Source organism: Mugil cephalus, chromosome 10 (assembly GCF_022458985.1).
Source record: "Mugil cephalus isolate CIBA_MC_2020 chromosome 10, CIBA_Mcephalus_1.1, whole genome shotgun sequence".
Lineage (NCBI taxonomy): Eukaryota > Metazoa > Chordata > Actinopteri > Mugiliformes > Mugilidae > Mugil > Mugil cephalus.
The window spans coordinates 20453788-20480022 of NC_061779.1; the positions used below are offsets into that span (position 1 = coordinate 20453788).

General features: G+C 40.7%; 1 protein-coding gene across 3 annotated transcripts; it reads left to right on the forward strand.

Annotated features, from left to right (window-relative positions):
- Positions 1-25815, forward strand: si:ch211-272n13.3 (ankyrin repeat domain-containing protein 36A). 3 transcript variants are annotated; one of them, XM_047596792.1, is made up of 46 exons: positions 1-148; positions 425-716; positions 2077-2191; positions 2316-2489; positions 2783-2889; positions 2988-3125; positions 3354-3511; positions 3626-3652; positions 3955-3988; positions 4071-4137; positions 4222-4273; positions 4643-6873; positions 7089-7260; positions 7940-8001; positions 8087-8144; positions 8391-8495; positions 9609-9676; positions 9756-9825; positions 9906-9950; positions 11026-11037; positions 11311-11571; positions 11674-11778; positions 11861-11931; positions 12428-13273; positions 14635-14810; positions 15117-15323; positions 16464-16494; positions 16605-16746; positions 16860-17073; positions 17233-17416; positions 17584-17730; positions 17826-18288; positions 18648-19153; positions 19288-19440; positions 19610-19785; positions 20007-20100; positions 20257-20283; positions 20646-20723; positions 20900-21034; positions 21139-21251; positions 21725-21872; positions 21989-22279; positions 22396-22631; positions 22763-23006; positions 24769-24814; positions 24947-25815. In XM_047596792.1, the coding sequence occupies exons 2-46, from the start codon at positions 514-516 to the stop codon at positions 25075-25077; spliced, it is 9123 nt and encodes a 3040-aa protein (XP_047452748.1). In that variant the 5' UTR covers positions 1-148; positions 425-513; the 3' UTR covers positions 25078-25815. The 3 variants fall into 3 exon arrangements, with proteins under 3 accessions (XP_047452748.1, XP_047452749.1, XP_047452750.1); XM_047596793.1 differs by lacking the exon at positions 20257-20283; XM_047596794.1 differs by lacking the exon at positions 8391-8495.
- The last annotated feature ends 420 nt before the right edge of the window (positions 25816-26235 follow it).

Sequence of the window (26235 nt, forward strand, 5' to 3'; positions counted from 1 at the left end):
ACATCCATATAAACCTCAGCTATAAGGGTGATTAGGACAGGTCCTGTCCAAAGTAGTCGCGTAAAAATCAGCTTGCAAACGGGACGCTAATAGGCTCTGCTAAGTACAAGCGCTGTCGCTGAAGCTGTAGTGGATGTCCTGATGGAAGGTATGGTCATCAAAATGAGGGTACACGTACCTCAGTTAGCGCTACTGAAACGCTGCTGTTAGCACGACAGCTATGTTTCGCTGCCACCTAACTCTATGTAATTAGATACTGCATATGATGATTTCCGTCAGGTATGCACAATGTATTACAACACTAATGCACGCGTAGCACACCGTGAGGACCAGTATTCGCCATACTGAGTTATATTTTACAGCATTGTAGTGCTCTCAGCACGCCTTTATAGACTTCTAATCCGCTTTGCACGTCTTATTTCAGGGATGGGACAGTCGCCTGTGGTGATCCTGCAGCCCCTGATGAGTGGCAGCTAGTGACAGTGCAAAAGCAATGTTGTGCTGCCATATACAATGAAGAAGATATTCAGCTTCACTAAGAAAAAGAAAAACCCGTCCAGCAGCACCCCTGACAACGGGAGCGTGCTTTCTGTTGGCTATGAATTGAAGGACAAGGACCTGGGGAAGGTTCACAAGGCTGCCTCAGTGGGTGATCTGGCAAAGCTGAAGCAACTAGCTAAGAAAAATGATATCAATCAACTGGACAAGGAGAACAGGTAAGTGGGATTGAAGCACTTGTTGACTCTAATAGTTGGTATCAGAATCACTTAAAATGTGTCATGTGAACGTTGGTAAATGCGTGCTTACACTATTTGGAGCCTTAATTTCATTTATCCTGGTGAATTGGATTCAACAGCAAGGTAACTTTTGTAGTAAGCCTATAATGTTGTTTAATGATCACAGATGGCTCCTCTCAGAGAATCAGTGCATGATTGATCTACTTAATTCTTTAAGTAATTTAATAATTTTATGCTGTTTCGCTAATTCTAGTCTTTTTATTGATATCAAGGATATTAATCCAGAGATCACTTTAAAATGCTGTCCATGTGAACAGTTTGGTAAAATGTCTGTGCTTAAACCACTATTTTGGAGCCTTTAATTTACATTTTTATCCTTGTGCATATTGGAATTTTCAACAGACAAGGTTAACTTTTGTAGTAAGCCTACTAGTTGTTTGTTTTAAAGTGATCAGCCAGATGGCTCCTTCTCAGAGGAATGCAGTTGCATAGATTGATCTATATAATTCTTTAAAGTAAATATTAATAAAATTTATTATTGCTGTTTCAGACATAAAATTATACCATAGTAGCTTTTGTGTACATTATTGGATATAGTATGCAAGGAATATTTGATGCATTCTCTGGGTTGTGAAAAATGGTGTCCTGTTTTTAAACTGTCAACAGCAAGCTGCCCGCTGTTTTAGGCATGATGTAAAATCTACATGACACCCCCATTGTTTCTTTTCTACTTAAGTTTCAAGGTACTATCTAATTACCATGAACAACTCAACTCCACTGTTAGTGGAGCACTTGAGCCATAATATAATAGAAGTTGTACTGAACAGAATCTGTTTGATGTTTTGTGAGGTGGTACTTATCGATCCATTTGAAAAATGATAATAATCATTTTTATATTTTTGTATAATTTTCTATATTTTATATTATATTTACATTTTGGTATTTGTTATTGTTACTGGTTATACCAATAAATCCATTATCATGCAATCTATTTCTAATGGGAATCCTAAATTTGACACAGTTAATGGAATAATTACTGAGAGTAACACCTTTCAATGTACTCATTATAAATCTACTACAGATGGTACAAACAGTTAATATAATACTGTATAACAAGGATTAGGCTTAAAGAAGAACCCTTGCTTGTAAAAATCTGTGCTACACACATAAAGATTATGGCAAGCTCTAAAATGCATAAAAACCTGAAGTTGAAAACAGTATCTGTGTGGTTGGAGGGAGTAGGAAGGTAAGAGCTAAGTTTGATTTTTCTTTTAAAGTGCTCAAGTATAGTGTTTTATGAGTGTTTAAATGAGAACATTTCTCTCCTTTTGTGTTACAGGACTGCACTCCATATTGCCTGTGCTAATGGCCATGTTGAGGTGGTGCAGTTCCTCGTTGAGAGCAAAGCCAAGCTTAACCTATGCGACAATCAAAATAGATCCGCCTTAATGAAGGTAATCCTGGATGTTGAAACTCCAAGTCGAAGTGATTCTTAATTGAATATAAAACATCAGTGTGTGACTATAGTTAATATACAGCATTAGTCTCTGAATATATGTTAACTTTCCACTGTAACAGGCGGTGCAGGGCCAGCATGAGCACTGTGTGAGCGTACTGCTTGAAAACCATGCCGAGCCTAACCTGGTGGACATCAATGGCAATACAGCCCTGCATTTAGCAGCAAACATCCCATCCATCTCTACTGCTGTGCTCCTGCTGCAGCATGGGGCTGAAATTAACGCCCAAAACAAGGTGATACCATAGGTAGTCAATATTAAATAAAATATACTATGCAACATGTTTCCCACTGCAGTTTATGAGACTGTGGGGTTGGCACTTTGTGCTTGGGTGGAACATACTCAACACCAGGTATGGCACAAACGCCAATATAGGGCCAAGACTTTAATAGTTATTTTAGTTACACACTTCTGCTATTCTTGTACCGAATATTTGAAATGAATGTATTGTGTATATGTGTTATGTTTGGATATTTCTTATGAAGGCTACATCAAAAGTTTTTTATTTTATTTGGACCTACATTTTAGGAGGGTTTCACACCCTTAACTGTAGCAGTCCGTGAGGATCATATTGAGATGGCCGAGTTTCTCCTCAAGGAGACTGCTGACCTGAATTTTTTGGATCAAGACCAAAGGTTAGTTAAACGCATTTGTTAGGAATGTCAAATAATATTGATGTTGCCTAATCATTGTTTACAGTTGGTTATGTTGCTTTCATCCATTTCACCTGTAGGTCCCCATTAATGATAGCTGCTGGCAATGGACAAATCAATATGGTGCGACTACTCTTGCAGTTTGATGCAGATATCACGCTAAAGGACTCTAAAGGATGGTCAGCTGATGACTATGCAGTGATGAATGGACATCATCCGTAAGCTGGGCTTTGCTTTGCACTTTTGCTCCTAGAGTGGTATTTCTCCTAATGGTTATGGATTATTAGAAAAGTTCATAAAACGGGACATTTTAATGAGATGAATTTGGTTAAATTGGTACCAATTTTCATTAGTTCTCTGCACAGTCTCGCAGCACATTTGTATCCCTAAAATCACTGAAACACACGATGATTGATGACATCTTGACTGTCTTGTCTCTTTGGCAGTTGTTCCCTTTTGATCATTCAACATGGTACCCAGAGGAATGATGGGGCCTCTCTGTCACATCACGGTCCAAGCAGCAAGAAGAAGAAAATATTTGGCAGTCCTTCCCAGGACATTGAAGCAGGCTTCTCGCTGGGAGGGCCAGCCACAGACAAAGATGGTAGGGAGTTTTCATCATGTTATAATGAATGAAAACATTTGTTATTGTGTCTATTCATTATTGACAATGATTATTTTATTCATTCCTCATGCATAACCTCTTGACTGGACCTAGAGCATGGAGGAAATGAAGCAGGGGGAGGTATTACCTTGATTAGATGCTTTGTTATCGAAAGCACTCAAAGACTATTCGTTTCTTGCCAATAAAGATCATTAACAATCACAAGGGATGGATATTCTACTTGTTCCTGTTTTCAGGAAATTTATAGTTCCCTGCTGCTTACGTCATAGAGCTTTGTGCACTGTTCTTTTTCTGCTTTTTAAGATTTAGAAGCTCTGAAGATCTCACAGTTTGATAGTTGCAATAATAAAATATGCCACATGCCTTACTGAAATGGATACAGATGAGGTTAAGTTGAAAATATGTTCTGTGCTTTGTTGCAGATGAAGATATTTCTCAGTCAGAGTCACTAAGTCGGTGAGCTAAATTTTGTTTTTACAGTTTACAATTTACATTACAGTTGACTTCCTGGCTGTAAACATTGTTGTTTATTCATCAGTGTTTCAAAAAGTGCTGCAGATGAATGGCCTTCATCAGAAGATGATGAATCGATTATACCTGATAAGGTTGGTGCCACTCACTTTTCATTTCGTGGTGTGTTTTTTGTAACGTTTATACTGACTTTCATTGTTTCTTGTTCTGACTTTCAGAAACTACTAAAAGTAAACCTAAGCAAAATGATTGTGTCTAAAAAGGCAGAAGGTACCGATAATCTTTCAGTCTTTTTTTACTCCTTAGTGCCCGCTCCATAGTTTGTAGTAAGTAATCTTTTATCCCTACCTTCCCTGTAGCTCCTGCACTGCGTGACACCTCCTTGAGTGGTACAGAATCTGAGCCAGAGAGTGAAAATAGAATTCAGAGTATCCCATCCCTCCCCAAGGCTTTCTCCTCCAGCAAATCTCTTCAATACCCAGTAGATCCATCTCCTGTTTCATTCCTTTCCAAAGTACCCCAGATGGCTTCCACCCCTCTTCCAAACTACAGAAAGGTAAAATATCTGTTGAAGCATTGCCCAGTTTCTTTTCTGTGACAACTTTCTTTCCTTCTTTTTTTGTAAATGTTTAAAACAAGCTGAGCGTGTCACTGAGCAGGAGAAAAGCAAACGCTCAGAGCAACCTTCAAGTAGTAAAACAAGGTCAGACTCTCGAGAAGGAAACTCAACAGCAGAGGACTCAGAGGAGGAAGATGGAGATGGAGAAGAAGAAGAAGAAGAAGATGATGAAGACGAAGAAGAAGAAGAAGAGGAGGAGGAGGAGGAAGAAGAAGATGATGATGATGACGATGACGAAGACGATGAGGAAGAGGATGAGGATGAAAGTGAAGAAGAGGAAGGAGATGAAAACGAAGAGGAAGGGGATGAAAATGAAGAAAAGGATCAATCTCTGGAAGAAGATAATGACAATTGTATGGCTACAGTCAAGGCCGACACTGCTGAGTTTGAAGATGTACAAAAACCTAATGGTGCCCTTAAGATTGTTGACAGCACTGATACTCAAAGCATACATGGAGATGCCTCAGAAAACTATGCCAAAACAGAGACTCAAAAAACTGATCTCACTTCCCCCGCTGGAACAGCAAATTATGCAATGGCAGCAACCTTAAACGTAGAAGGGGATTGTGTTGTGTCAGCCATTAGAGTTGAATCAAAATTTTCAGATGAAGATGACAGCCTTGGGAAGGAGAGTTTAAACCAAGGTTCAGTGGGATTCCCCACACCTTCCAAACATCGTCCGGACACTCATTCACCTAGCAAGATTAACGAGGAAGAGTTTGAGAAAGAAGAGGATGATGATGATCCCTGGATCGATAGACCAGGCAGTGGTGATACAGTGTGGAATGACAGTGATGAAGATGAGAACAGTCAAAAAGGGACTTTTATTCCCAGCAGTTTGCTAGCTAATCAAGGCAATGTGTTCCCCAAGGTTAGTATTGGACATACTGATAGTCTGTCTGACAATAAAGGTGCTGGATATGACAAAAAAGAAGAGAAACGCAGGACCTCATGGGGCTCTTCATTAGAGGACAGTGACATTGATATACCCAAAGATAATGAGGAAAACAGTGAGACTGCTGATCACAGAAGCAATGTTCAAGCAGTAGATCTGCTGCCAGAAACAACATCACTGCATTCAAAAACCACATTGCCGACACCAAATGAAGACCCCCAGGATACCACATGGGATTCTTCATCACCGGTGATACCATCTCCAAGCAGTGTCTCACCTAAGCAAGTTAAAGAAGAGCATAAATCACTTTTAGAACTATGTTCAACAAGCTCTCCTCTGTCCAAAAACATAGCTGGTAGAGAAACCGTAGAAGATTCTGATTGGGATTCTTCTGAAAATCATGCCCAAAATGATGCAAGCACTATTACAAAATATGAAGTGGTTTCATCAGTCTCCAAAGCAAATGTCACAACAGCAGATCAGGCAGGAGAGCACTGTGAATCCTCTGGGGAAGGAGAAGATAAAGAAAGTATTGAGAGGAAGTCAAATGACCCTTCCGCTGCGGTGTCACCAGTACCTGAGGATGAAAACGCAACCAGAAACCAAATATTAGACAGTGAAGATGATGATGAATCTGTTGAGTTGTTAAATAAGAAAGAACAGTCAGACTCAGAGGAAGAAAAAGATGATAGTAGTTGGGATGATGAAGATGAAAGTGATGAGTCAGAGAAGCAGCAAGCTATGAACATGAAGGATGAAAAAGTTTTGAACTTGGATGATAAGAAGGGAGTGGAAGAAGTTCAAATAGATAGCACTGAGAAAGATGAAGACAATGAAGTTGTTCCTCAATCTTTTAGTAATGAAAAAGATGAGTCTGTAGAGAATGTCAAGATCGAGAAAGAAAAACCTGTGGGTATGAAGAGTCACAGTCTTAACAAAGATGATGAATCAAGTGAGGACTCGGACAGCAAAGATGAAAAGCTGCAGTACGATTTTACCAGCGCCAAAGTAAAGATGACGGATGTGGGAGAGGATTCTGACGACTTGTGTCAAAGTGACAAATCAGATGACGAACACGATGCTAGATTAACTTCATACGTCACACTTGAAAATAAAAGTTTCAGTGTTACCCAAACACAACTGCTATTAGATGAAGAACCAATAAGGGAAAAGATGTTTTCAAGCCCACCCACCAAAGATGATGTCACCACTGCTCAACCCAATGGTTCAGATGGTTCTGATGAAGTGTTACCTCAGACTGATATTGATGATGTTGACGTAGACTCACCTGATGAGGCAGAGAGCCCAGACATGAGAGGGCCAGAGCTCAGAGACACTGAACAGACTGTCATTCAGGTAAAACCGGAACCTCATTAGTTGTAGTATAAGAGTTTGTGTAAAATAGTGAAGCTACTCATAACAAGTTCTTTGATAGCTCTGCCAAGACCCTCATTATCATCCCTTGCCCAGTGTTTGGAGTTCATTAGAGGTGGCTTGTGGATGCACATACTCAGTAAAATAGGTCTTAAACTATGTGATTATGATATTTTTTTTGTTTTTTTTATATACAGAAAGAAGATTCCACAGAAGATGAGGATGACCATGACAAAGAGGAGGAGCAAGATGAGGACGACGACGAAGGGGATATATCAGATGAGGATGATCAACCTGAAGAGATAAGAGGATCCCTTGATGCCATTTCATCTGTCCCCGAGACAGAAGTCTCTAAAGATAAGAAAAGAGGTAAAGAACAGTTCCTTCTTGTGATGTTTATTACAGAAATATACGCTCACTTTCCAGTTTATTGGGTACACGAGTGAAAATTAATGAATTTTAATAAACAGTCCTACACTAAATTCCCCTTCATGACTTTTAATTCAAATTGTATAAGCCAAGTAGAACACAGCCATAATGTTATTGGTATTGACTGTGGATATGACATTATTATATCCATAGAACAATTATACTTTTAATAGATGCTGTATTATCTTAGGTGTTGACTGAATGTGCATTGGATTGATGACCTCATGGCACATCATTATGTCTAAATAATGTCCTACTCACATTTCTCTGTACATTGGACAACTACATAGGAAATTGAGCGGTCACATGTTGTAGAAGAAGTGTATAGTCTAATCCATTTTCTTACTGTATAACAACACTTTCATTAAATGTAGGAATTATTTATCATCATCCAAATACCCAAATTTGATGGAGTTAAAAATGGTGCAATAATCTAGAAGTGTTTAATCATAATGTCGCAACCTTTCTTATAATTAAAATAAATTAAGCTAAGTTAGCTCCTGGAAGTTACAGTTTTCCTGTTGCTGTTATAAAAGTCATCTGTATTGAGCTGCAGCCTTCTGCTGTTCAAGTACTGCATGTCGTGGTAATCAGTCTACATCTCTTTCTGCCTTGGAAGATTTCTTGTCTGAACTGGGCCTAGAGAAGGGTGAGGAAGAGCAGGATTCATTGGACTCTGAGGTACAGCAAAGACACATTTTGGATATCATGTAGGTAGGACTGCTGTTTGCCATAAAACTCTCAGAGACATACTTCTCTTTTTCAGTCCCACTCTGAAAAATCCACGATGTCCGCTGCAGAACAAAAAGAAGATATTAAAGAAAGTAAGCCTATATCACAAATTCCTATCTTTTTTTTTTTAATGCAGCCAAATCATTCCAGGCGCCATTTCATGCTATAGACGCAAAGTGACCCTATTTAATCATAACCATAGAAAACTGTAGTTTTTTGTAGTGCATGCATCAATTTTCTTCCTGAGTAATGGTGCAAGCTGTCAAAATATGATCCAGAATGTGCAGTTCTACGCAATTTCACAGCCTTTCCAACAATGTGTTACATCTCTTTTGTAGACTTGTTTTATACTCCCTCTTTTTTAAGAGGAGAAGGATGCAATAGGATGGCAGTGCTAGAGCCTCGGAGGAGTGTAGGCAGGCCAAGAGGCAGCAGGGGAGAGGGTATGAATGTCTTGACTCATGGGTTTGAGGAACGGCATGTTTACCATACCAGAGGCCTAATCATCACTTCATGGTCACCATAAGCGATTGCATGCAGCATACATACACTACTCCATCCTGCCTGCTTAAACCCCATTTGTCCTATTTGGAACTTAACGGGACAGTTCACCAGTAAACTAAATGTGTAAATCTGGTATGTAGTGCTTTTTATCCATCTACATTTTCTGGAAATATCAGTAGGAGATTTCCGCCTTCTCTGTTCCTACAAGCACCAAAAATGCATTTAAAAAGGCAATGTCTATTTCTAGAATTATGGCCCCTTTACTCAAGAAAATCCACAAAGCTTATTGTGAATAGTTTCATGTGTGAATGGTTTTCTTTCTACCTAAGAACATTCATATTACTGCTTAGAAGGAAGCATGGGTCACCCCTGATGAGAAGCAGTCATTACCAGCTGCCCTGGGTTAGCCATAGTGGTAGCACCATCTGTTGCAATCTGTCTACTCAGGTTCGAATAAGTGTGATTGAGGAGGATAGGTAAGTCTGCAAGTCTTCCGTGTAGTCACACATTGGCTTGTGGAGATAAGTTTATATCTAACCGATACTGCTGGCTCACCCAGCGCCACAGATTTAGCTAACTTTACAGCTTAGCCAAGAAGGACATCTTGTCTTACATCTTGGCACGAACGTTACCCTCTGGTCATAGGTAGATGAATGCTTTTTTCTGTTCAGATATACAGGTACAGTTGGGTGTGGTATGTATAGTCTAACAGCCTAGAATAAAAACACAGCTTTGGTTTTAGAGTGAACTGTCCCTTTTAACAACCACAGGTTCTTCTTACCCTGCTTGTTTTTTATAGGTTTTGGTTCAGAAAATCCATCTTGGCTAATGCTGAACTTGAGTCCCAGTAAAATGTGTACAGGGATTTCTGATGTCTATGCATGTACAGTATGTTTAAGTAAATTAATCATATGCTCATTTGCATGGGAATGCTTTTCACAGTGGTCTGGCAAACTCATCCAGCGGCACCAAAATATAATTTATTGTACTTTGTTGTTTTATTTCTTCTACAAAAGACCTTTTGTGTAACAAGCATGCCTCATTTCTTTCAGTTGGAAACAACAGTAAAGATGATAATGGAGATGAAAATTGTGATAAAGGTGACACTATACAGAAAGAGGTAGGTTGAGTCACATATGCTGTGGAAGATTAAATTAACTGTAATCTGTTGGACTCAAATTGTGATGTGTTTTTACTAGACTGAGAAAACGAAATGGGAACCACTTAGTGTATTGAGCAAACTTGAAGGGGATAATGACCAAAAGACAGGTAAACATAATAAAAATTTAAAAATGTATTTGAAGAAGAAGAGTTTGTATTGAACATTGTGTCTTATTTTGCTTTGACAGACTTAATGGAAGAGCTTGGTCTGGGTGATGTTGATGATCTTGAAGGTAAGATGACATAATGGATTTTCCTTTTAGTTTTAATATCTTCTGCCTATCTGCCTGAACACAGGGCTGTTGTTGGTCATCTGATGTCAGGAATTCTGTTGTTAAACATACTGTTGGTAAATTGTCTGATATGTGCAATATTCCTATTGTAAAAGCTTTTATTTAAGTGCTGGTTTATCTGACTCTACCTGTCGTTACTGGTGGTTATAGCAAATGTGGTTAAAACCTAAGTAAATACCTAAGTAACTCTGGTGTATATTTCCCACACCAAATGTTTCTGAACGAATCAAGCAGAACTTGATTGCTGTTGCTAGTGTATGGATAGAGCTAGTTCTTCAGGTTCATAGCCTGCTATCAGCACAGTGAACGTTGTGGTAGGAACAGTCATGGATGGCGTTTCCTTGCTTGTTTCATATACTAATTAGCCATATAAGGCGCTCCTATTGGTCATTGTCTCAATCGCATCGCCTAAAAAGTCAAGTCAACTTTTTACCCACTTATTTTGCATCACAAATTTATTTTTGCCTGTCCATTGCTAGCGCTTGCTGAATTTCATTAACCTTCTATGGTCATTTGGACCCTCAGCATGGCTAGTTGCTTTCTGTATGTTTCCCCCTTTACAGTTCACTGGGACAGAACCTTGACAAAACATTCTGTCTTGTTTTGTAGGCACATTTTCATGAACTATAGCTGTGCCAAGGCCACTGGCAAAACGCATTCATTTCCTATGCCTACTTTATAATAAAATACAACTCTTGTTCACCAGTTATTAATGTGAAGCTGCAGCAGGAGCAAATGCTTTTTCCATTAGCAGCAATCTTGGAACCCATTGCTTAACACAACAGTTTTTAAAAATGCAAATTAACTGCAATGCTTTCGTCAGTGCACAGTGGACTCAGGCACAATTGTGGTACATCATTTGGCAATGTTTTCTCACTCTTTAAATGAAATGAAGATTGCTAAAATAAAATTCCTAGAAGCTACTGTATTTTGTCACTGTTGATTAAAGGCATCTTTTCTGTACGCAGTTGATCTTTTTCTCCTTTGTTTATTTCTGTTATCAAACTATTTGAAGCTCAAAAAGCAGGTCAGTAGGATAGACAAGCTGAACTAATATGTAGAACTGTATAGACTGGTAGCTGCAGTATCCCCTGTGAGGCCTCACTTTAGAGTAAAGTTGTGTAGCACCCTATCCAGACCGTTTCCATTGCCATAAAGAAGTGTCTCCTTTTATGGAGATATATGTGTTCAAGGCATAGAGGTGAAGGGGTTATCCTAGTGTAAACCCATCTAATGCCCTCTGCAACATCAGTGTCATGTTTTGTTCAGTCACCTCGAGCTTCTTTTGTCAATGACCCAGATGCATCAGACTGGGACTCGGCCAGTACTGCCAGTAAGAGAACCCTGCCTGGCCGCAGAACTGCCTCCCCTGGACTTGAGGAGTTCCCAGAATGCTCAAGTTCATCCGTTAAGGGACAGGCTGAAAACACAACTCCCGCTGCACAGTTGACACCTGAGAGGAGCTTTGAAAAGAGACTGCCCAGTACTCCCTCTCAATCTGTTCCCCATCCTCAGCCCCGCGCAAGAAAAATGGTACTTCAGAAACCAGAGAGCGAGGAAGGTAAAGTGAATCAAAATCTTCCGTATCCTGTCTTATTTTTTCAGGGTCTGTATAATGAAGCCCCTTCTTGGCCGTTTCTTTCTTTGTTTTGTTCTCATGCAGAATCGGATTGGGAATCGGACAAGATGAGTTCATCTTCTAGCAAAATGACTAAAACTGACAATCAGCTGCAGGATACAGCTGAGCCTCTGCCGATGGTTGGGCCAGGTAAAGCAAACTGGTCTTTTTTTAGCAGGTCTTTTCTGTGTGCACATGTTGTGTGCTCTGGTTTAATGACTCTCTTTCTTAGGTTCCCCTGAGCTTTCGCCAGTGACACGAGACAGTGAAAATTTCACAAAGTTTGAAGAGCATCAGGAAAAGGTGAGAAAATATCCTCCCTGCTTACAAAGTCTACGATTTATTTTTGTGCCACACAACATAGACACTCGTAGTTTCCCAATAATAGGAAATTAAAGTACACAATTAACTCATGTTGTTGTGAAAATGTGCACATATTTATGACATTGCAAGTTCCTTGAGCCTACACTGTCCTATGTGAAGAGAGTTACATACAAAAATGCATTATATTGGTAGCTCTTTAGCAAAATCATACTTGTCTTTGCACTGGATTGAGCTACATTCACACTACTGAAAATGTGTACACACAACATATTTCTGTGGTGCAAGTAAGTGGTATCATATCAAAGACAGCATATATATTCTTGATTCTCTAATGCAGAACTGTAATCAGAACTAAGAAGTCCCATGGGAATGTGTTGAAGTGTCTCCATTTTATTTGAATATAATGTCAAAACCTGGTTTTTGCATTTTTGTCTCGTTTGTTCTGTGTTTTTCTTGTCCAACCATGCCATCAAAGGAGAAAGATCATGCATTAGATAGAGATCTATATAACTCTGGCCTTGTGAGCTCTGACAGAAGACCACATGATGAGTTCAGAGATCGGTGCAGTCCTGAGGAAACAGTTGACAAGTGTGATGGCGTCCCATGGGAGAAACGTTACGAGAAGCTCTGGGTAGAGGTGGAGAAAAGGGAGGTGAAATCCACCTTCAAGAATGTTGCTGGTGAATTGAAAGAGAGATTTGGAGAGCTGTTTAAGTCAGGATGTGCTGCAGAAAATGTCACAGAAGAACAGGCCACAACTGGAGCCACCTCTGAAGAAGACAAAGATTCAAGTGATGAAGAAGAAGAAGGGGAAATGATTGTGCGCCCTACAGCCAGAGCAAGGAGCACTGTTCTTCTCACCATACCTGAGCAGAGAGAGTCTGGACTGGAGGACTCCGCTACAGAGTCACCTGATAACTCGCTCTGCGAAGGCACGATGCAAGACTGCGAGCAGCCAGCTAGAAACAACAGCTTTCATCAGAAGTCGAGTTTACTCACTAATGATGATCTGAAATCTTCTTCACCACCACTCACCAGTATAACTCATGCAACTGAAGCTTTGACTGATGGTCATACCATGCAAATGTGTGCTGTTGACCACGGTTCATTGTTAAAAGATGAGCCCAAACAACACATGGAGCTAATCTGTACAGATACATCAGCTGATCTAAATGCAGCTAAGAAGAACAATTCAAGTTCAGAGGAATATCTTGTGGAGTCCGCCATATCTCGTCCTCCTTCACTAGGCAGATGTTCAGCGTCTGTTCTGGGTGTTTCTGATGAGGAGCTGGAAGAGGACATGGAAAGGTTTAAAGTTGAGGTAGGGGTGCTGAAGGTTGTCTTCCTCGATTTGGAGAAAGAAAGGGCCCAACTCCAGAAAGAGGTAGATGATGGCCGCACTACATACTCCGTTCTAGATTGCCTCTCTTTCACTTTTTCTCATTTTATTTGCATACTTTTCCTTCTGAGTTGTTTCAAAGCTCCCCAACTAGATGTACATCATGGTCTCATTTTTTCTTCCCTTCTGTTCATGTTCCATCTTCTAACATTTGTTTTATTTTTACATTTCATTATCTTGCATAGCCTGGCAAAGCCAGACACAATTCATATCAGAATATGATACAGTGTTGGGATTTCCTCATGGGGCACGTTTCAACCATTTTTCTGTCGCCTGCCCAAACATTGTGATTGGCCCAGCAGATTTTTGACGGTCAAAATCAACTTCCAACGGAGCTACTCCAGAAATTTTGTGGATGGGGGATTTGTGCTGGCTTCCAGGCTAGCTCTTGAGTGGTTCTTTATACATACATTAAAAAAAAACACGAAGTTGAACATCCAAGAAGCCTTTAGTACTTACTTGCAGCTACACAAAGTTCAGTTTGTTGTTTTCTATAGTTTTTAACTATCAACTACTATCATGCATGGACCTCGCATGTATCTTTACATTGAACACGTTCTGTTGTATAAACTCTTTGTTTCTAGGTAATACCACGTGAAAGTTCTCTAACTGATAGCCTTCTTTGCCCTGAAAAGAAGTGCAGTGATGATGTGTCAGCTGATGTTATTCTGTTTGTTTGTTTTTCTCTTGCATGCTGTGCTCTAGTTAGTCTCTACACATTCAGACATTTCTAAAAAGATTGAAAACCATGGGACTAAAACAGTTATTGAGTTATTGCCAGCCTTTTGAGTGTATGGGTGGGTGTCTCTGTTGAACAAAAAAGATATGTATTATATTTCTGCATAATTCAATATGTCACAAAAGACCATCACCTAAAGTCAAATATACTAAAAAAACAATGCAATTTACTGTAAGCATCATCCAGTAAGACTGTAAGACGTGAGCTCATAAGGAAGTAGATAATGGTTTTTCATTTTGGGAAAAACTCCTTCAGATCAAATTATTTAAATTGATGAGAGCTTCACAGTTTAGTTACTTAGAATTCCACAGCGAGTACTGCAATGCCTGGAATCGTGCGTCCTTTTGATTGACTGAAAATTCCATGTCAAATAGAGTAGCAACACTGAGGTGTTAGGTCTCCAAAGGGAGGGGTGACACTAAATTATGTATGACAAAGTGTAGTACCTGATCCAAAATGCATCTTAAAAGGCTGGCCCCAACCTGTTTCAGTAAGGATGAATCTCTCAGCTCCATTTATCAAAATTTTGCCCTTGTCTTTTCAGGTTGGCAAAGAGGTGACAAAGGTTGCAGTAGAGGTCCAAAAATCAAGTGCTTCCTGGGATACTGGTGGATCGGCATTGGAAGAAGGTACTGAGAAACCTGATACTGAGTTAAGATGCCTCTCAAGTCAAACTGAAGCAGTTCACCAGGAGCAGCAGCAGCCTGCAGCCACTGAGAGGTATGCATTATTTTGCTTCTGGACATTTATAGGCCCTGACAGTTACTTTTGGCAAAAGTTATCAAGGACTCATACAAATTCAAAACAATTTTCTAAAAAAAACAAAACAAAAAAAAAACTCTAACCAGATCAGATATCACTGGACATTATATACAATTGTTCTTTAGAGCACACTTCATTCTCTAAAATTTCTCTTACTGACTTCGATAATTGAGGTCCTTCTTCTGCATTGCCTCCAAAGGCTCCAATGTGTAGATGTCACAGCTCATTTACTGTCAGGTTTATTGCTCTCCATGGCACCAACAGGGCTCCACTACAGTTGCATCTTCCAGTCCAGCAGATCCGCAATAGCATCAAACAAGAGAAGCAAGCTGTAGAGGCGACCTTACAGCTGGAGCTGGTCAGAGGGGCCCAACACAGCAGAGCCCCTCAGACCAACACACATGTTAACGGAGACCCTCTCTCTGTGTTTGACGATAGCAGTTTAAGTGAAGTGTCGGACGATGAAGGAAGGTATATATGCAGTATGCCACTTTTGTATATCAATTCACTTCTATTAATTCACTAACAATAACAATCTGTTAATTCACTAACAATAATGATAAAAATATTTTAGACTGAACGCAAAGTTAATATACACTCACTTGGCAGTTCATTAGGTACACTTGTGTTTTTATTTAGGAGTCTGTGGTTTGTAGTACTGTTGAATTGTATTTTTTTGTACTGACATGCTTTTTTTCAACAGCCACATTTTAGTCAGTGGGTTCATAATACGAACACTTCAGTGTTTCAGTCCAATTTAACAGCACCACCATCTACAACTTACAAAATGCATGGCACTGGTGTGTGAATGTGCGTGCTTGTGTAAACGAGTGCAAAAATGATACATTGTCACCATAAAGTGCTTTGAATGTCCAGTAATTAGAAAGGCTTTATAAAGCCATGTACCATTTATGCTGTGTCAGAATAAACTGACATTATTGCAGTCATGAAGGGGATTTAGTACCAGACTGGTATATCCATTTGTTTTCACTCCTATACCTAATGAACTGGCCAGTGAGTGTATATAGTGTATATATATATACTATAGTATAGTATATATAGTGTGTATATAGTCAGTGGAGTCATGTACACAGACACAGAAAGATACGTGTACATGAACAGATTTGCTCTAGGACCCGGAAATCAAGGTCCCTATGCAAGTAAAAAAAAAAAAAAAAATTATAAAAATTAAAGCAATAATGTCCAGATTTCAGTCTTTTTTTTTACCTCATATAGTCAATATTCAGACAGTAGATATAAAAGCAAGGGAATAATATAACAGAAACTGCTTCTAAAACTCATTCTAAAACGAATTCTAAAACTCACCATCAGCGAATTACAAACCAGGATTGCCAAACACTTTGCGTTCAGTCTGAACAGAACTTAATGATATTAATCATTATGGTGAAGTAAATCTCTTTAATATGAAGCTCCCCCCACTTCTGTAGAACTGCATGGCTGACCACTGGCTTAAAAAAAAATAATGTTAGTATACTGCATTATACCATTATACTTCCAACAGCTCTTGTGTTGTGTGTTACAGCTGAAGAACATGCACATCTCTTCATCAAATAACATAATGTTTTTCTTCTCTGTGTTTGCTGGGCTCAGGGTGCCAACCAGTGGACAGCATAAAAACAAGGTAGAACACAGAGAAATCCCATCAGTAACTGGACGGACTAGATGTTTGAGGCTGAGTACACCACAGAGAATAAGAATTATGTTGAGGTCATATTTTGTTTCCCTATTTAGAACTCTGAAGAAGTGGAGATGGCAGAAGATTTTGATGAACTCACTCAGTCATCGGACACAGCCACAGATGACATTGACTCACCCACCTCGGGCTACCGTCACGCATCCCTCCTCATTCAGAATCTGGACTCAGCCTCTTTAGGTAATGATTCAGCTTGTTCAAATATATAATAAATAATTTACTCTGCTTTTTAAGACATTATCCACTTTTGAAAACAAGCTCTGGCACAGGCTTCACCATATTTTATTTTATAGATTCAAGAAGCATGGTGAAGCTACAAAATATTTTCCACGAATACGAGCGCTCCATCCAAAAGGCAAGGAGTCGGCACGGTTACCTGTCAGACAAAGTGAGCCAGCTGGAAATGGAGAAGGTGGAGTTGAAGAGCTCCCTGGAGGAAGTCAAAGATTTAAAGTCTGCTTTGGAGCGCAACCAGCTGGAATTGCAGACTGAAGTCACAAATATCAAGTGAGAACTTACTTCCTTCTTACAGTAACTAGCCATTTCTTACACTGTCTTGGTCTCTTGTTCCCTCCTATTGTTGTGCATCATATCTTATGTGATCTGCCTGTTTTGTGGAAAATATTGTTTTGTTGAATGAAAGCTTATACCTGATGCTCGGTACAGATTTCAGCTGAAACAGGAACAGGAGAATCGTCGCAATGCCACAATGATGTACAACACCACCAGAGATAAGCTGAAGAGGACGGAGGAGCAGCATCAGCTGGAGGTTCAGGAGAGACAGAAGGTAGAGCTCACGCTCAGGAACCTGGAGCTGGAGATGAGAATACTGGTCAACAACATCAAACAGGTACCTTCTCTTCAATTTTGTTTCACCTATCCTAAAAAACATGTGCACTTTTCATTATACCGATATTATCTGATGTTTTTTGAGTATTTTTTCAGTTGCTGGTGTATCCAGTTGTCTTTTTGGTGTGAAAGATTGTTACATTAGTGTATGTTATGTTACCGACCCAGCTTGAAGAGGACCACAGTGAGACTCAGAGACTGCTGGCTCAGGAGCGAAGTGCACGGACGCTACAGGAGAATCTGCTCAACAGCCATCTCCGTAAACAGCAAGAGATAGAGGAGGAGAATAAAAGAAACATGAGCAAAAGCAATGAGGTAATCTCCACTGATAATGCCAATTGTCAGAATTTACCTTAAGTTTGTCTCCTCGAGGTAATCTCTTCATGTTGTTTCATGTTTCATGTCCAAAGGCCTTATCTCAGCTCACTGAAGCCAGTGACAGGGAGAGGGAGTTGGTCCAGCAGGTCTCTACCTTACAGGAGCAACTCAGCATCCTGAGGACCGACCTTGAGCGTTCGCATGCCAACAGCAGCCTCAAGGAGAGCCACCTCCTGGAGGAGAACGAGGCCCTTAAGGAGCAGCTCGAAGATGCCCGGCGAGATCTGAAACTCAACAGTGAAGCCCTCACCCAAACCGTCTTCAGCAGCAACAACCAGCTGTCTGCCCTAAAGTCAGAGTTGGCAGTGACAACAACCCGCCTGGAAAATGAGCGGCAGAGTCGTGAAACGCTGGAGGTAGAGGTTGAGTCGACTCGCACCAGGCTGGCTGGAGCTGTGAAGGAGGCTGAGCTCTGCTTGGCAGCTCACACAGACACTGAGAAAGCTCTGCTCCGCGAGAAAGAGGAACACCAGCGTCTTAAAGACAGACTCACTGGTTAGTACTGAGGGAAATTATTTTCTTAATGATGCATTCCAGGTATGAATGCCATATATTAAATGGATACACCGGCTTTGAAAAAAAACATTTTGAATTGAACACCTTATATGTAACTTATAGAATGAGAGAGGCATGAAAGAGGCATTTGTAGTTTATAGTCTGATTTGAATGAGGATCCTTAACCACAACACAGACTGAGTGGCTGTTGACATTTTTTCCTGGCCTCTTCCACCTCCTGTTGTACTTGACATTTGCTGTAGTGGCTTCTATTTGTGTTGTTGTTTTTTGTTTTGTCCAGCAACGTTTTTGGCTTTTTGTGATCTGGTTTGTAACCCCTACTATGTTTATTTCTACAGGTGAATCATCCAGTCAGCGTGAGGCGGTCAGCAGCCTGTCCCAGAAGCTTTCCAAAGCCGAGTCCCGCGCCAATAGCATGGAGAACGAGGTTCATCGGGTCACTATGCAGCTGACCGAGAAGGGCCTACTGCTGGAGGTCCTACAGCGCGAGAAGGACCAGGCAACTGCTCGTGTCAAGGAGCTGGAGGCAGCTCTGCAGTCTGAAAGGGATCTGGTCAGCCGTGCCGGAGCACGCCAAGAGGCCACACAGGAGCGACTAGCACAGGCTCAGAGTGAAGGCATGTTACTACGGCAACAGCTAGAAGAAGCCCAGAACAAAGGCGTCGCAAAGGAACGTGCCGTGACAGATGCCCAAGAGCGCTTCAGTGACATCCTGTCCAAGCTGCGCTCTGACTGCGAAGAGAGGGTACAGCTAGTGGAGGACAGAAATAAAGAGCTGGCCAGTAGGACCGCTGATCTCCGTGATCAAATCTACAAGTTAGAGGAAGAGAAGAACGAGCGAGAGGTAAGGTTAAGTCTACTCAGAGTAAGAAGATTATCTAACCTCCATCTCCAGACCCACTTTTAGCCTTTATTCTACGTGCCAGTTAAGGATCTCCTTCTATATCCAACCAGCATTTGCTTTCTCTCTCCACACAGACTAGTGTAAGGCAGCTGCAGCAGGAGCTAGCAGACTCACTCAAGAAGCTGTCAATGAGCGAAGCTTCTCTGGAGGTCAACACACGCTATCGCAATGACCTGGAAGAAGAGAAGGCTCGGCTCTTCAAGGACTTGGACAGGCTCAAAGGGAAGGTAATGGCAAGAAACAGGGCCCCCATGTGGCAGCATATTGTCTTTAAAATTGACAACACCATAATATCGTTATGGTGTTCAGCTGAAATAACTTTAATTTCATATATTCACTGAATTGAATTTAAATCCACTGTAAACATGATGAGGATGCTCTGTCTCTGTCATGTAGCTTGAAGAAAGTGAAGATCAGTATGTGCAGGCGGAGAGGCGTATTAACGGTCTGAAAAGCAGCCTGGATGACAGGGAAAAGGAACTCACCACTATTTCTCAGAAACTCCAGGAGGCGCAGTCTGCCTCAGCAGCGTCTCATACCACCATCAAACAGCTGGAAGAAGCTGTGCAGAGGTATGAAGAGACACATACTGTCCACTCGCACTGAGTTAAAGATTGATCAGTTTATTCTGTTTTATTAGACACCACATATAAAAGACATTATTAAATAAGTCATGAAATAACAGGCCAACATAATTATATACTCTACATAAAATGGGATCAAATAATTTTCCGCTATTTCTTTATTGATGTACAGTATAAATGTATGCAATGTTAATGTAATGTCTCATTAGGCTGGAGATTGACAACGCCCGATTAGAAGCTGCAGCGAAGCAACAATCCAACAAAATTGATGCTCTTCAGAAAGGTGCTCAGGAAGCTGCCATGGTGAGTGCTGAAAACCTAACACACACATGCTGGATCTCTGTGTTGTCATATCTACTATTTTGCAATCAAAAGCCACAATATCTCCTATAATATCAAACCACTAACTGTTCATTATGCAGTCATTATTACTTTCTAAGGTATGCAATCTTTTTCCAGCTATCTGACTGCTCACCTGGAGGAGGGGTCAGTATTGTGGATGTAGGCTTAGTTTCTCTGTGTGGGCTCTCTTTACAACCGTAATATAAATTGATACTGCATATGCAGTAAAAAAATAAATCCACTGGGGCGTCATGGACTTCTAACAGAGGCTGTAAAAATACGGAAGAGGACAAATCTTTGTGTTGGTTTGGGGTTTTTCTTGGTGATGTAAAAAATGTGTTTTCTCCCTCTAGCCTGATCTTGGTGTGTGGGGTCTTTCACTTTCACTTCACTGAGCTGTCTAATGCATGTTATTTCCTCAAGTCTCTGCCAGACTTCTAAAGTAGTTTATTAAAAAAATCCTCTCTTTTAGTTTTATTTTTACAAAGCTTTTCTTATTTCTGTAGGTGCGGGGTCGTTTGGAGGACTTGGTTACAAACCTCCAAAGCAGTAAGATGACTTTGGAAGACCAACTCAGTAGAGAGGTTGGTGGCATTGTTTGTTTCCTCACTTTGAGAGCCTTTTATTTTTATTCTTTGTTATTACTGCATTCTGATAAAAAGATTATCAGTAGGTTATTAATCCAAAGAGTAAAATCAGAAAATGTAAACCAGCAGAATGGTGCTTCCTTTTGCTAAATGTTTTCTTATGTCTTTTTTAGGTCCAGAAGCAAAGCATGCTGTCTCACACGGCCCAGGACTCCCAGGCCTTGTGGGAGGAGGAGCTGAAGAGCCGCTCTAAGTTAGGACTGCGTCTGGCGGAGCTCGAGAAGGAGAAAGGAGAACTGAACACCCAGGTGATCACGCTGACTAATGCGTGCGCAGCCTGATGCCATGATCAATTCAATTGTCGCACGTCCACGTCATGGTTTCGGTTTAAGACATATTGCCTGTGTTCCAGATGGAAATAGAAAAGAAGAAAGCCAAGAAAATAGCAGAGCAGAAGAAGGCTGTGGACACTCGTCTGGATCAAGAGATGAAGAGAAACACAGAGCTGCAAAAAGAAATGTACAGGTGACTCCTAACGTCCTCCTCCTCGCGCCTTCCTCACCTCTGGCAGTACCTCCTCCTGTTATTTAGACACCTTGGATCCAGTAGAGTGCAGTCTTTCCTGGCTTATGTGACTGTGCTGCACAAATGTGTGTATCTGGTGTAAGAATGTGCTTTTAAATTCACTATAAACTGCAGTTTCTTTAAAATAACATGTAGTGTCAGTCTTTTAACCTATGTTTCATTTATCTGTTATTTTGTCTTGTTTGCTTTATGTTACTGTTGTCTGTATGTCTTAGATCTAAACTCATTTCCTGTCATTCTAATTGATCAAAACTACTAGATTAAACTTCCTTATAAATCAGGTAAAAAATGTGATAGGTAATTATGGTCGGGTTTGTGCACGTTTATTAGTGTGCACATTCTGAGCTGATCATACGAATGGTTTGAGATTTGTGTGTGACCTGGACATGTGTGTGTGTGGTTGTTTGTTCAAGGCTCCGCACTTTATTGAAGACTGCGAAAAAGAAACTGCGGGATCAAGATGCTGGCGGAGCAGAGTTCGTCTCTCCTATGAGCAGCCTACGGATGGAGCACGGCAGACACACCCAGGCAGACGGGGCGTTTGGACGAATTAAAGACCAGGTTTGTCCATCTAATGCAGCACCGTGGTTTTGATATAAACCCCGTCTGATATGTAGCATTTTGTGACGTTTTCTCTGTGGTGGTGCTTTCACTCTGTTTCTTTTCCTCTGTTTCAGGTGGATGATCTGCAGGTGCAGCTGGAGAAGGAATCGTCCCGTCGCAGCCAGCTGGAGAAGGTGAACGGGGAGCTTAAGGATCAGGTGGCCTCTCTGAAGAGCTTGAGCCGCACTCACGATCAGCTGGAGAAAACTAAGAGGCAGTTGGAGGAGGAGGTGTTGGACCTGAGACGGCGAATGGAGGCCGTTCAGGTGGAGCAGAGCCAGGTGGAGCAGGTCCGCCGTGACGCAGAAGACAGAGCCCGGCAGGAGATTCAGCAGAAACTGGAGCAGGTCAACCTCTTCCTTCAGGTACAGAGTTACTATGTATACAATGGAAATAAAAGGATCAAACACATAACAGACTGATGTGATTTTCAGTACGAACATGGCTGATGTAGGATCATTGTGCGTGTTGTTCCTTCCAGTCCCAGGCAGCGTCCCAAGAAGCACTGGACCAGATTAAAGCCGCCAATGAATCTAACCTGCGCTCTCAACTGGAGCAGAAGATCCGGGAGCTGGAGGGGGAACTGGGCCGGACCCGTTCCACCCAGCAGGACAGCCTTAACCAAAGAGACTCCACTCGCACAGAGCTGGAGAGATACCGCCAACTCTACACAGAGGAGCTACGTCTGCGCAAATCCCTAGCTGCTAAACTAGACAGGTCTGAATAACGTTACTGTATGTCACCAGTCCTTCCACAATATACAGAGCTAGTGCATTGGCCTCATGTTTTAACTCCTTTCAGAGGAACAATCCTGTAGGCAGTGTTGATTTGCTGTTTTCCATCCTCAGAGCCAACAGCCGCCTTGCAGAAGCCAACTCCAAGTTGCTCCATGAGCGCAGCAGGTCCCTGATCACCAGCAACATCACAAACGGGAGTCTTGGAGGGCCCTCGCTGGACTTGGGCTCTTTGGGTTCACCAGCAAACTATGGGGCCACGTTGGGACCCCTCAACAGGAGTCTGGGCCTGGGAATCTCCCTCCTCAGCCCTGTGACCGAGGGACGCAACAGCAGGGTGGAGGACTACCTGGCCAAGGTCTGCATATACATTTGACTCTGTCACTCACTGGAATTAAGGGGTAATTTTCTTCATGTGGACTAGTTTATTTATTTTGAGCCATTTTCATTTCCATAGTGTCATTATTGTCAGCGTTGCTGTTGTCTTGTAACCAGTGCCGTTTGGTTCCAGCTTTTTACTTTTACAGGCCAGTGTGTAGTCGTAACTTTAGAGGTGTGTCAGTCTGGATGCGTGACACTTCAAATATTGTCCTGATCCAGGAAAACATAGTACCTACCTACAAAACTGAAGTTATTTTCTTCTCTCTGAATTGATCTTTTCTTCCTCCTGCACACTGTCTCTATCTCTAGTCTAGTAAGCTAGTAATACTTACCTTCTAACCTGTCTTCTGTTTCTCACTCTTTTAGCTTCTAGCTCAAAAATCTGTCTCTCACCTCTCCTCTCTCCAACCAGACTCATAACCAGGTGTGTAGACGTATGTAGCTCAGTGTCTGACTGGCTGCTGTTCCCTTTACCCTGCTGGTGGGCTGACGTTTGTGGCTCTGTGCAGATGCAAACCTTGATGTTCAGCTCAGGGCTTGCAAGTGAATGAATGAAAAACAGATGTTAAAAGGCAAAGCTGCAAAACGTCTGGCTACAAAAATATATTTCCACTGAGCATTCCGGACACCGCGAAAAATACTTTTTATTTTTACATGGTTAAGTATTGGACAAAAAGAAAGAAAAATCTCCTCCTGCCAAGTCAGAGATCTGGAAGTATAAAATTAAAGTTATAATTTTAGTTACGTAAAATAAAATAGAAAAAAAATAAATAAATATAAATATATATATATAGTGTGCCATTTCATTGCAGAACTATTTCATGATTCCATGAATAAGATATTTATGGAATAAAATAGAAAATTAGCTGAGATCATACGTCAGGGTTTAATGGAGAGAACTATAAAAAATGTGAGTGAAATGTGCAGGATCCTCACGATTTGCTTTGTGCAGTTAGTTTCATACACTTGCCAGTTCAGTAGGTACACTAGAGCCAACGAATGCACTATAACCTTCATGGAACTAAGATTTAGTGCAGGACTGTTACGTTAGAGTGCATTTATTTTCACGAGTTTACCTAATTAATGTGTATGGCACAGTAACTGATACATCTACCAGCCTCAAACATACAAAGGTGAAGCTTTATTCAAAATATATTTTTAATAGTTAAAACATTTAAGTATTTCTATCCGTGTGCAATATATGCATATTGCATGATGTGTGTGTATGTGTGTGAACGCAGCACATCCAAGTGTATTTCTAGGTAAATACGAACAAATCTGGAATAATTCCCTGTATATGGTGCATGTGCAGCTTTACGGTTTGTTTTTCCAACCATTGCCTTTAATGTGGATTCATTCAGATGTTGCACAAAAAGCTTTGGTTTACTTGCATTTTGTCCAGTATCATCTATCATTCGTGGAGACGTGACTTCCCGTTGACCACACTGACGCTGTGATTTAAGGCATCAAATATCTTTTCATACCAGACACTACACAGAACACTAGAATAAAGCAGAGCTCGCATGTCTGGCATGTCCTGCTGTGTTTCACTAAATAGTCCAGATTCCCTTGCAGTGTTTTTCCACCGTTTAGTATTTTCCATGGTGTTGTGTTTGGCGGTGTTACATCGTTCTTGTGTCATTGTTTTTTTTTAAAAACGTGTAAATACCTCCAAGTGCATATTTTTGCGTGTTACCTCAAATTACTGCTTTTTTTTATTCTTTTTTTTTTTTTTCCAGATGCAGAGTGAGTTGGATAGAAATATATCAAAAGAGCTAAGCAACGGTGAGTGCTCTGAAGCTGGAAACCTGACAAAGTTTGTGTTAATCTGTCCGCCTTTAGTTAAATATGGTGGTGTTATCTGACGTGAAGCAGTAGTTGCATATAAATGGTAACTCTGGCGTCTCTGGTCTTCAGCCACAGCAGAGCTGGATGCTGCCTCGGCCCGTATGTCCCCTGTGGGCTCTGCCTCCAGAGTGGAGCTGGACCCCGTTAGCAGGGCAACGCAGCAGTACCTGGAGGTGCTGAAGAAAAACAACATGATCTGAACACGTAATACAGCTCTAACTTTGTATTTTAGCGAGTGAAACCTTTAAATACTGACTGAACCAACTCTAAGGCCAACACCAAGAATCTTTGTACGTATTTATCTTCTTTTATGAAAGAAAGCTTAATAATGCACATTGCACTTAACCACTCAGGAGCAAAGGGCATGAGTCATAGATATAGATATATATATATATATATATGTATACACGCAAATATATTATATACTGCATTAATGATGGGTCAGTTAGAGACAACCTCGAAAGTATTTGTTCCTTCTCACGAATTCTGTTCCTCCTGTATCTTTGTTGTGGTTTGGATTTTTATTTGTGAATATTGGTGTTGCTAAGTTTGTGTTATTTGTCTAAGTATTCGTATGCATCATTAATGCTTTTGCCAAGATGTTACATTTGGTACGTGCCATGAAATGGTGCAATATCTTGTCTTGGTCTTACTTTTAGTATTGTGTGTCTTATTATTTTATTTATTCTTTTTTTTTAATGAACATGATATACTTGAATAAGACGAGCTGGAACGCTCTCCAGCTATAGGAACAGAGTGACTATGTTTGTCATTTAAGTTTTGGTTGTCTTCTTATTCATAATACTGTAACAGAATTATCTGGTCATATTCAGTCTAACCATAGTGACACAATGTTTTGTAATTGGAGGTACTGTGTCATTGTTTAATTTAAAATCTTTCATGTTTGCTATTAAACGTTTTAATCGCATTTCAAATTACTTCTTGTACTCTTCATTCTGAGCTGGTAATATGTTGGTGCTTACTTGTCATTAGGTGTAGTTACAGCAGTTCTGCAACAGGTAGGCTTCATTTAACTGAGTGTAAATCAAGAGGTAATCACCATCTAGTAAAATAAAGCCTGTGTGGAGCTGCAGTTCCTCTTATCACCAGTAGAGGCCGACTCTAAAAACTAGTCAGTCCTCACAGATGTTAAAATAGCCAACTTTACTTCACAAACTGTACAATAAGAAATTGTTAACAACCTAGTACAAAAACAGGTTTGATCTATTGATAATATAGTGAACACACCACCTTAAATTATATTACACCGATCAGCCACAGCATTAAAACCACTGACAGGAGAAGTAAATAATACTGAGCATCCTGTGTTAACTCATTGTTCTGCTGGGAAACTTTTG